The sequence below is a fragment of the Geotrypetes seraphini genome, chromosome 4, assembly GCF_902459505.1.
Source record: "Geotrypetes seraphini chromosome 4, aGeoSer1.1, whole genome shotgun sequence".
Taxonomy (NCBI): Eukaryota; Metazoa; Chordata; class Amphibia; order Gymnophiona; family Dermophiidae; genus Geotrypetes; species Geotrypetes seraphini.
In genome coordinates, this window is record NC_047087.1 from 88,041,171 (window position 1) to 88,053,212 (window position 12,042).

Consider the following 12,042-nt stretch of genomic DNA (forward strand, 5'->3'; position numbering starts at 1 on the left):
GTCTGAGACACCCTCACTGGCCTTCTGCATCACTAGATGACTCTTTGTTCCCCCCTGCTGATTGATATAAGCCACCACTGTGGCACTGACTGAGAGAACTCAAACTGACTTGCCCTCCAGCAAGGACTGGAACTCAATGAATGGCTCTGGTCTCCAAAACATTGATTGACCAGGAAACCTCCAACGGCGACCAGCTGAGCGACCGAGACATTGAGCCCCCCAACCGAGGAGACTGGCATCCCTGAGAAGCACTACTACTGGGGTTGATCGAAATTCACTCTCTGAACCAGATTGCAAGACTGTAGCCACCAGCATAGGCTGTGACTAACTAACCCCCTAAGAGGTACGGGAGAGTCCAGATTGTGAAACTGGGGTGACCAGTTCTGAAGAAGTGCACATTGAAGCGGATGCATGTGAGCCCAAGCCCACTTACAAAGAAACCACCATCAACCCCAAGATTTGCAGAAAATCCTGCGCCCGCGGACATCGACAATCCATCAAGGAGCAAATCTGCACCTACAATTTACACACCCAGGCCTCCAGAAGGAATACTCTCCGCAAGCTGGTGACACTAAGATATTCCAAGCGCTGAGATGGAGACAACCGGCTTTTGGATAGATTGACCATTCAGCCCAGTAACTGCAGAAACTCCACAACCCGAGTCATAACCCAGGAGCTCTCCTGGAAAGACTGCTCGAATCAACCAATCATTCAGATACAGGTGAACCAGAATGCCCTCCTTGTGCAAGGCACCTGCCACCACTACCATAATCTTGGTGAAGGTCCGCAACACCGTGGCTAGACCCAAAGCACACAAAACTGATAATGCTCTCCCAAATATCGAAAAGCAAAGGAAGCGCTGATGGGAGGCCCAAATCAGAACATGAAGATAGGCCTCCATCAGGTCAAGAGAAGTCAGAAATTCTCCAAGCTGGACAGCAAGAATTATGGTATTTCAGGGTTTCCATACCAAAAGACGGAACCCAAAGAGCTCTGTTGACACCTTTCAGATCAAAAATGGGCTGAAAACACCCCTCTTTCTTGGGTATCATGAAGTAAATGCTGGTGCAAATCTCCTGAGGAGACACTGGAAACACCACTTTGAGGTCCATCAACCAGAGCATCTGCCAAAAAGCCCTCCCCTCTTCCAAGTTGCTTGACAAGGAGGAGAGAAAATAATCTGGCAAAGGACGGGAAAATTCTAAAGCTTAACTATCCCGAATCACCTCTAGGACCCACTGATCCGTTGTGATCTCAGCCCACCCCAGGTAAAAATCCAATAACCAAGCTCCGACTGGCACCGGGGAAAGGACCTGCAGCGAGTCCTTGGGCTGGGCAGGCTGAAGAAAAGCCCCTGGAAGAGTCTTGACTCCTTTGGCGGGTTCCCCAAAAGGACTGCATATGCTGAAAGAAGCGACCTCTGAAAGGAAAAGGGGCTGACCCCCAGCCAGGGCATTACCTATGAAAATCACACAAATGCCCACAGGTGGTACCACCTTACGAAGCAAGGCGATGTCTGTCCTCCAGCAGCTTAGGCACCTTAGAGTCCTCCCCAACTCCTCCCCCGAAGAGAAAGGAGCCCTGAAAGGGAAATTTACTGAGCTTAGAATTAGATGCCACATCCGCTGACCAACCCCAAAGCCACAGGGTACGGTGGGTCGCCACTCTGAGGGCCATGGACTTAGCTGAGGCCCACAAGAGATCATACATTTCATCAGAGAGATAAGAATCGCTGAGCTCAATCTTAGCCACCTCCTGATCCACTAAGGACCAGTCAGCTGACTCATGGTCCAGGAATCGCTCGGACTACCAGAAACAAGCCCAGGCTACAAGACCGCCACAAATTGTCACCTGGACAGCTCTTCAACATCTTTATAAACGATCTGGACATTGTTAAGACAAGTGAGGTGATTAAATTTGCGGACGATACAAAGTTATTCAGAGTAGTGAAGACGCAGGGGGATTGCGAAGATCTACAAAGTGACATAATCAAGCTCGAGAAATGGGCATCGACATGGCAAATGAGGTTCAACATGGATAAGTGCAAAGTGATGCATGTTGGTAACAAAAATCTCATGCACGAATACAGGATGTCCGGGGTGGTACTTGGAGAGACCTCCCAGGAAAGAGACTTGGGAGTTCTGATTGACAAGTCGATGAAGTCATCTGCACAATGTGCTGTGGCAGCAAAAAGGGCGAACAGAATGCTAGGAATGATAAAGAAGAGGATCACAAACATGCCGCTGTAACGGGCCATGGTGCGCCTTCACCTGGAGTACTGCGTCCAGCACTGGTCGCCGTACATGAAGAAGGACACGGTACTACTCAAAAGGGTCCAGAGAAGAGCGACAAAAATGGTTAAGGGGCTGGAGGAGTTGGCATACAGTGAGAGATTGGAGAAACTGGGCCTCTTCTCCCTTGAAAAGAGGAGACATGATCGAAACATTCAAAATACTGAAGGGAATAGACTTAGTATATAAAGACAGACTCTCCAAGGTAGGGAGAACGAGAGGGCACTCTCTAAAATTGAAAGGGGATAGATTCTGTACAAATATAAGGAAGTTCTTCTTCACCCAGAGAGTGGTGGAGAGCTGGAACGCTCTACCGGAGTCTGTTGTAGGGGAAAACACCCTCCAGGGTTTCAAGACTAAGTTGGACAAGTTCCTGCTAAACTGGGACGTATGCAGGTGAGACTGGACTCATTTAGAGCACTGGTCTTTGACCTGGGGTCGCCACGTGAGAGGACTGCTGGGCAGAATGGACCACTGGTCTGACCCAGCAGCAGCAATACTTATGTTCTTATCAAAACTCTGTTTAAGGAGATCCTCCATCTTGCGATTCTGAGGGTCTCTCAGGGCCGAACCGCCCTCAACAGGTACTGTATGTCTTTGAACGATAGCAGAGACCACCGCTTCACAAAAAGGGAAGAAGGTTGGAGGCTGAAAATTACAGACCGGTGAGTCTCACATCAATAGTGTGTAAACTTATGGAAACGTTGATTAAAAACAGATTGGATACGTTTCTGGATGACGAAAGACTGAGGGATTCCCCACCAGCATGGATTTACAAAGGTCTTGTCAAACCAATCTGATAAGCTTCTTTGACTGGGTAACGAAACTACTGGATGGGAGACAATCCCTGGATATCGTGTATTTAGACTTCAGTAAGGCTTTTGATAGTGTCCCACACCGTAGGTTATTAAACAAGATGAATACGATGGGTATGGGAGATACATTGACTGCATGGGTTAAAGACTGGCTTAGTGGCAGAATTCAGAGGGTGGTAGTAAATGGTACTCCCTCGGAAATGTTGTAAGTGACCAGTGGAGTGCCACAGGGCTTGGTTTTAGGTCCGATACTATTTAATATCTTTGTAAGGGATCTACCTCAGGGACTTCAAGGTAAAATTGCGTTATTTGCGGATGACGCTAAACTATGCAACATTGTGGGCAGCGCAACCGAGCCCGACAGTGCAACCATGCCAGACACTATGAGGCAGGACCTACTTTTACTGGAACAATGGTCTAATTCTTGGCAACTAAGTTTTAATGCCAAAAAGTGTAAGGTGATGCACCTTGGAAGCAATAACCCCTGCAGAACATACACCCTGAATGGTGAAAACTTAACAAGAACCATCACAGAACGAGACCTGGGTGTAATCATTAGTGAAGATATGAAAACTGCAAATCAGGTGGAGAAAGCTTCAGCCAAGGCTAGACAAATGCTAGGTTGCATCCAGAGAAGTTTTATTAGCTGTAAGCCTGAAGTCATAATGCCGTTGTACAGGTCGATAGTGAGACCTCATCTGGAGTACTGTGTTCAGTTTTGGAGGCCATATTATCAAAAGGATGTGAAGAGAATGGAGTCGGTTCAGCGTATAGCCACCAAGATGGTCTCAGGACTTAAGGATCTCCCATATGAAGAACATCTAAGCAGGCTGCAGTTATGTTCTCTCGAAGAACACAGAGAAAGGGGTGACATGATAGAGACATTCAAATTTCTTATGGGCCATATTGAGGTGGAGGAAGATATCTTCTTCCTTATGGAGCCCATGGCAACCAGAGGGCATCCGCTCAAACTCAAGAATGGGAGATTTCATGGTGACATCAGGAAATACTTCTTCACCGAAAGAGTGGTTGATCGATGGAATGGTCTTCCACGTCAGGTAGTTGAGGCCAGTAACGCACTCGACTTAAATGGACGATGGGATAAACATGTAGGTTCGCTCCGGGGAAATGCTTAAAAAGAGGGTTCTTGGAGTGGGTTCGCTCAGGGAAATTCTTAGAGGGAGGGTTCTTGTTCAGGGAGGGTTCTTCGAGTGGGCAGACTTGTTGGGCCGACGGCCCTTTTCTGCCGTCATACTCTATGTCTATGTCTAATTAGGAATGGGGTAGAGCCTGGCCATGGACTGTGCCAAGCGAAAAGGTGCGTCCGAAATCTTCCACTGAGCACATCCTGAATATCCTGATGCATAGGAAAAGAGTGGGATGCTGACCGAATCAATCGTAGCAGAGGGTCCACAACTCGAGGGGGGTCCTTAGCTTCTTCCTCAAAGCATAAAACTGATGACACCAGAAGAATAAGCTCTTGCAGCTCCTCCCAGTGAAAAGCGTGCACAATCGACGCATCCTCACCAACCAGCGCCTCCAAAAATCTACCATCCAAATCATCAGACCCCCCCTAGAAAATCCTGGAGGTCCACCCCAAGATCCAAGTCCTCATCCGCTGAAATCAAATCAGCCATAAAAAGATTCTTGTCCCAAGTCACTCGTGGCTGCTTGGACAATGGCTAAGGGGGGACAGAGGCAGCTAGAGCAGGAGACTGAATGGGAGCGGCTGTGGAAGGTACAGACCCCCTAGAAGACACCAAAACCCCTAGGACAGAAGCAGAACCCCCTGCCGCTTGTAAATAAGCCTTATACATGGCCAACACAAAATAAGGACAACTCCACCCCCACCCCAGCAGCAATATAAAATTCACAGCAGGAGCAGAAGACACATGTAAGGCCTGTTCCTGTCGTTCTAAGACAGAAGGAAGGTTGCCTGAGGCCACGGACAAACTGGCTGTACTTCCCGGCAAAACCAAGGCAAGGCCCGCCGATTAACTGTCTCCTGAAAGCAGCGGCAACGAAGGCTGACTAGTCCGCTAAGGCAGGACTGCCTGCAGCCACTGCTGCAGTGGCAAGCCCCCCCGGCGGTAGATCAGGAAACTCCAGCATGGGCAGCAGGGGAAGCCCAGGTGTCTCCACTGCCCCTCGCCGACGAGCGGTGCATGCACAAAGGGGAGCCCTGGTTCCCCCTCGAGGTGGCCGGAACATTTTGTGCATATGCCGGCTACATCTACCGCTTGGCGCCCAGGAAAAAAAATACACTTTTTCTGCATTTTAGAAGTGCTCATAATGAACGCGCCGAAGACCCACACACAAGGGCCCTTTTTATGCTCCTTTTATTTTTTGCTCTTTTTTTTATTATCTTCTCACAGCTCATCAGCTGTTATCAAGAGAGCAGACTCCACTGGCTCTCTAAACTGTAGTCTGTGCCTAACAGAAGGCCAGGCGTACAGCTGAGGCTCCTCTAAAGCAAAGACATAAGGGGAGGTGGGACTCGACCCATTCGAGTGTGGCACTCCCGAGGTTGGTAAGACCCCCGAACAGTAAAATGGACAAGAAAGATTCACTAATCAGATCCAACAGGCCCTAACAAACATCAGTACAGACTGCACAAGCTTACCACTCCACCTGCTGGAGACTAAGAACAGACTGATTGTAGATGGGACCGCATAGCCGACTTGTACTGTAGTCAAAAGTCAATGTCTCAGTCTCCACCTGCTGGCAGAGGAGCATAAACCTGTCCATTCTGTGCCAGTCTAGAGGGACAATAAAAAAATCTTTATTAGCCATAAGTGAAATTGCCTAAGGATGGAGTTAATCGGGTACATTTGGCTCTTTATAACTATCAAAATTTCTCTATGTATTTTTCAACAGAGATGTACATTCCCTCTGAAACTGTCACCACCAAGGCCTTCACACTGGGGACTTTACTTATTCTCTTCCCGTAGCATAGCTTCACATGGCTCTGCCAACTCCGAGGCATGCCGCCAGAGTATCTCATTCTGACAGAATCCACACTTATCTTCAGAGGCTTTCAAGGCTCTTCAGAAATACTGAGGCTTCTAACACCTGCACAAACATTGACAGCAGCTTTTCTCTTCAGAAGATATGAACTCTAACAGGGGGACATCCCCTTCCCCAATGGATACTGCACTCCTCCCTTCTGAAAAAGCCCAACCTGGTCCACCAGATCAGGTTCATTATTGTGAACCAGTTAATCCCAGCATGAATCTCATGCATCTGGACTTGTCTAATGGACCATAAGGAACACAAACTCTTCTCCCTATTGCTGCCTCTCTTCTAAAATTAGATTTCGCATACTCCTCTGCGAAAGCACAAAAGCTTAGGAAACAAAACCACAAATATAGCAGAACCTGAATGTTTATTGTGCTGTATATTTTAAACTAGTAAGAAGAGGTAAACATCTGCTGGTAAAATAAAAAAATAGGAAGTGAATATAAAACAATATGGAAATTAATATAACCACAAATCATTGAAGGATTGATACATAACTACATTAATATTGTTACCATCACATTTGCTTGTTATCTTTGCAAATCAAGCATTAAGAAAATTATGCTGTAGGTTCTCAAATTAAAGCTCTGGTCTCAGTCTGTGACTCTCCCCTTTTTACTTTTCTTGTAGAAAAATAGACTCAGTCTCTTAAGATGGAGGCTTTGGTTTAACTCATGAGAAAAAAAAAGGTTGCCCAACATAAAACTCATGCACTTTTTTAGTCCTCTAGGCCAGCTCAACTTGCAGTTTACAGCTTATCTATCAAATCGTCAATAGTATACACCAGGAGTTTCATGTCATCCTTTCCATTCATGTAATGTTCACCCTGTTTACGGAGAATGACATCAACATCTGTACTGTTGACCCGATCAGCAAGCTGCAGGGAGACATGCCATAATACATCTTCATCCTGCATACCATGGATAAGCCTGACAGGGCAACTTATGGGGATGGGGCTGGCCAAAAGACAGTGGTTCTCAGCTTCTTTAATGGTCTCATAAGGCACACTATAAAAACCATCTTTAGCATACTTTGATGGCAGTGACCATTCTCCATTTTCTTCTATTTCTTTTTTTTCCTGCAGAAAAAGAACATGAAATGTGTGGATTTTTCCCTTAATCCTAGAATGGAACAACTTTTCTTTAGAAGTAAATCTTTTATTCTAGATCTTTGCTTATTACTGTGTGTAAATAAAAATGTATAAAATCAAGAAAACAAGGCTAGGAAACCAATTTAAAGCAGTATCCCAAAAATAGTAACAAGAACTCCCCTCCCCCTTAAAGTACCCTCAGTAAAGTAATAAATTCACTACTGCAAATCTCACTAAGAGTAAAAACCAGGCATATGCATGGTTTTTGAAGCACTTTGATCACTACTGAAATGACTCATATTAAATGGTAAAGTCCAAAAGTAAGATTGCCCTCCTCACTAGGCCTCCAACTGATCAGTTCAATTTAGCAAAAAGGTGATTGCAGTTCTAAATAGATAACGAGGATTCAGACAAGTTAAAAAGCACTTAAAATGATATTTTAAACACTGCTAGGAAACCTATAATCACTTCAAATAAAAAGGTTAAAAAAAAGATTAAGGTGATCTAGCCTTATGATGACCAGTATCTTAAAAGTTAATTTATCAAGCAGTGCAAAGCTGATAAATAAACCAAAAATGTTGATACTGGTCTGAAAAAAGTTTATAGGGTAATATAAAGAGCGTTGAAAGCTTTTTTCCAGTAGATAGGCGATATATTCTATCTAGACCATAGGGTTATTTCCCCTTACTCGCATGAGCTGTAGAAAAAATCCAGTCCAGCTTTTTCATTCTGCCTCCAGTAGTGCTACCCGATTCAGGAAAAAAATTTCGATTCGATTCAGCCTATTGAATCTAATTTTCAATTCAATTTTCCTGCCCAATTGGGTGTTTTTTTTCAAACATCCTGGTGGGTTTATTTTATACTAAACACACTATCCTCAAATCCCTTAGTGAGAGTAATATTCACAATAATAAAGACCCCTAATTTCCCACTAGATATGAAAGAGTGCAACAAATATCATTAACTAACAGGAAGGGCCTCAGTCATAGAGCCTACGCAAGTCATAGACTCTGACCGTACAAGTCTGCGTACATTCCCGGCTCCTTAGCTCTAATCATCGGCAGCCTTCCAGTCCCTTACCTCAACTAAAAAGCAAACTGCTTCAGACCAGGCATGGTCTGAAGCAGTTTGCTGGGGACATAGTATTTGAAAGCTAAGTAATTTCAATGGACATTGGATATTTAAATTAAGTCTCTTATAAAGAAATAGTGCATCAATTTATAGAACTTAGAGTTTTAAAAGATAAAAAAAGATATAAAAAAAATTTTTTTAGGAATCTATTCGTAATAAATTTAAAATCTTTTTAGTTGAGGTAAGGGACTGGAAGGCTGCCGATGATTAGAGCTAAGGAGCCGGGAATGTACGCAGACTTGTACGGTCAGAGTCTATGACTTGCGTAGGCTCTATGACTGAGGCCCTTCCTGTTAGTTAATGATATTTGTTGCACTCTTTCATATCTAGTGGGAAATTAGGGGTTTATTTTATAGCCTCTTCACCCCTTTTATAGACTTTTCACCCCTTTGCCCTCTCCTACCCACACTGGTGCTGTGGTGTAAGCAAAATAAACAAACAAAAAATACTTTTCCTCTCTCTGTTAAATCCTAGCTCACATTCGCGGTCTAACACCAACTTTGGTAGGATACACATTTCAAATCTGACATGTTGTAATCACAAAACAGAAATAAAATGATTTTTCTACCTTTTGCTGTCTGGTCATTATTCAAATCATATTGGTCCCAGGCTCTGGTTGTCTTCTGATAACTTGCTTGCTAGGGTCTCCTTCTTTCTCCGTGCTAACCATCCATCTTCCATCTCTGTTCTCCCCTTCTGTTTCCCTTCCCTCCCCCGAAGGTCTAGCATCTTCCCTTTTTTCATCTCCATCCACGCAGCTGCAGCGATGGACCCCACCATCCCCAGATCCACCATCTCTCCTTTTCTGAACTACTCTTTCATCCAGCATCTCTCACTTCTTCCCCACCACCCAAGGGTCAACCAGCTCTCCCTTTCTCTTCCCAACTACCCTCCTATCCAGTATCTCTATCCCTCCTCGGGCTAACTTAAAACATCTCCAGGGGGCCACACGGTCCAGGCATTTCTTCCCCTTCTGTCCCTCTCCCTCCGTTCCCCTCACCTTTCCGGTCTCTTTTCACTCTTCTTGTTCAGATGGGCCCCAGCGTGGTAGTCATTCTCACAAGCTGCCAGCACTGCCCTGAAGCTTTCCCTCTGCTGTGATCCACCCTCTCCCTGAGCTTCGGGGTAGCAACTTGTGAGCATAGCTGCCCTGCTGGGGCCTCTCCAAACAAGTCTGGGAAGGGAGGTAGAGGGACAGAAGGGAAAGAGATGCCCGGATGGACCGTACATTAGCCCTGATCATGTGAGGTCCCCAAATTATTGGGGGTGCTCATGCACCCACAGAGCTGGTGCCTATGTTGCCAGGTACTTGTAACATGGGTTGGCCATTATTGGCAACAGGATACTGGGCTTGAGGGACCTGCGGCCTGTCCCAGTATGGCAACTCCTATGTTTTTATGGCATGTAATAAGAAAGTATCAGGGCTTCCAAGTTACCCAGCTGCAGGGGGGAGATTGTAAACCAGTCCTGTCGGCTCGGTTTTAGACATCCCTCCTCTCTGCTCTTCAGCTTATTAGCTTTGACGTCGCGGCTGCGCTAGAGCCTACATTAGCCCCTTCTCTTTGATCTTATCCACGTGCTTGCAGCCCCGGGCTCTAGCTTCCTTCGCGCAGACAAGAGCGGAAGGAGTTCGGAGCAGAAGCTGAAGTTCGCCCTTGAGCAGATGCGAGCCTTCCCCGACTTCCCGTCGGCAGATGTCTGCTTCCAGTGAGTGGGAGGGATGGTCGGTGCAGATTTTGCCGCATCTCTATTACTAATACTTATAGCGCTGAAACACAGAGACAGAAACTGTGCAAGAGCAACTTTAGGTTAGCAGCGAGGGGAGGAGGGTTGGGCCCCGAATCAGCGATGCTGATTTTTTTAAAAATACAAATCGATTTGAATCAATTCACCCAAAGTGAATCTATGAATTGATTCGAATTGCGAATCGGGCAGCACTAGCCTCCAGAGTACTTCATAAGCTAATATAGCACCCTCTAGCTAGCAGTAAGTACACAAGCATAGAGAGACACACCCATCTGTGAAGTAGAGGCACCTGTAACGACAGGCTAAACCAGACATGGGCAACTCCGGTCCTCGAGGGCCGGAATCCAATCGGGTTTTCAGGATTTCCCCAATGAATATGCATGAGATCTATTTGCATGCACTGCTTTCAATGTATATTTATTGGGGAAATCCTGAAAACCCGATTGGATTCCGGCCCTTCAGGCCCGAAGTTGCCCAGACATGGGCTAAATAATTGTTCTGCTCAAACAACTAAACCGTATCGTTAACCACCAACAGAGGCATCAAAGGAGTTCAAAACTACTCCAACAGGTTATACCAGTGGTCGGCAAACTGTGCTCTTTAGCCAATCGAGTGCGGCTCGTGGCTCGTCTGGAGCAGGGGTGCCCAACCTGCTTCCCTTCCCTTTCTTTCTCACTGCCCTCCCCCAAGCCACCGCCATTGGGGAATAGGCTACCATCGCTGCCATCGGGGAACAGGGCGACGCCGCGTTCTGAGCTCTCCCTGCTTCCCTTCCCCGTAGAGGACGCTGAAGCGCAGGGCCGCCCAAATCTTGCCATCCGACGTCAATTCTGACATCGGAGAGGAAGTTCTGGGTCAGCCAATCGCTGCCCGGCTGGCCTGGAACTTCCTCTCCGAAGTTAGAATTGACGTCGGGTGGCGAAAATTGGTCGGCCCTGCGCTTCAGCGTCCTCTTTATGGGGAAAGAAAGCAGGGAGAGCTCAGAACATGGCGTTGGCCTGTTCCCCGATGGCGGCGGTGGCAGCCTATTCCCCGATGGCAGTGGTGGCAGCCTATTCCCCAATGGCGGTGGCTTGGGGGAGGGCAGTGAGAAAGAAAGGGAAGGGAAGCAGGTTAGGCACCCCTGCTCTAGACGAGCTGCGAGCCGCACTCTATTGGCTACAGAGCCACAATTTGCCGACCACTGGTATAACCTGGGGAAGGGAAGCAGGGAGAGCTCAGAACTCGGCGGCGGCCTGTTCCCCAATGGCGGCAGTGGCAGTCTATTCCCCGGCGGCGGTGGCAGCCTGTTCCCCTGCGGCGGTGGCGGCATATTCCCCAATGGTGGTGGCTTGGGGGAGGGCAGGGAGAAAGAAAGAAAGGGGGGGGGGACAGGGAGACAGAAAGAAAGAAGGGAGATGGGAGACAGACAGAAAGGGGGCATGAAAAAAGAAAAATAGAAAGAAAGGGGGCAATAGTGGTTTTTAGTGCAGGGAGCCTATGAGCATCGAGAGCAGCGCAGGGCATTCAGCGCAGCTCTCTGCACTAAAAACCGTTATCGCGGTTTAGTAAAAAGGGAGGGGGTATATTTGTCTATTTTTATATAGTTGTTACTAAGGTGACATTGCAAAAAGTCATCTGCCTTGACCTCTTTGAAAACCTGTGGAATATAAATGATAATTAACATTTTCTCTGCGTAGTGTGCTTTTTAAAATTTTATTGTTGATAGATCATTCTAACTTTGTCATGAAAGTAAGGGGGAGGGAGGGGAGCTGCTGGAAGACATCTAATCATCCTTGCAGGCTTGACTATGCAGGGAATTATTTTTGTAAAATCATATTTTGTTATGTGACTGGCATTATTTAGACTTTAATTTCTATGAATGAATAGAATGAAAATGATATAAAATTGCTTGCTTGTTTTTATGAGCATGCGCTGAAGGGAAGTGGAGAGAGAGTGGGCTGAGGATGCT

The 12,042-nt window shown here is 46.4% G+C and overlaps 1 protein-coding gene across 3 annotated transcripts in view; it reads right to left on the minus strand.

Annotated features, from left to right (window-relative positions):
* Positions 1 to 6,472: 6,472 nt before the first annotated feature.
* Positions 6,473 to 12,042, minus strand: part of ABHD10 (abhydrolase domain containing 10, depalmitoylase) — a 41,013-nt gene continuing 35,443 nt past the window's right edge. For all 3 annotated transcript variants that reach the window (XM_033943879.1, XM_033943881.1, XM_033943878.1), the window contains one exon: positions 6,473 to 7,202. In XM_033943879.1, the coding sequence (XP_033799770.1) occupies positions 6,873 to 7,202 (330 nt within the window). In that variant the 3' untranslated portion in view covers positions 6,473 to 6,872. The remainder of the gene's footprint in view (positions 7,203 to 12,042) is intronic.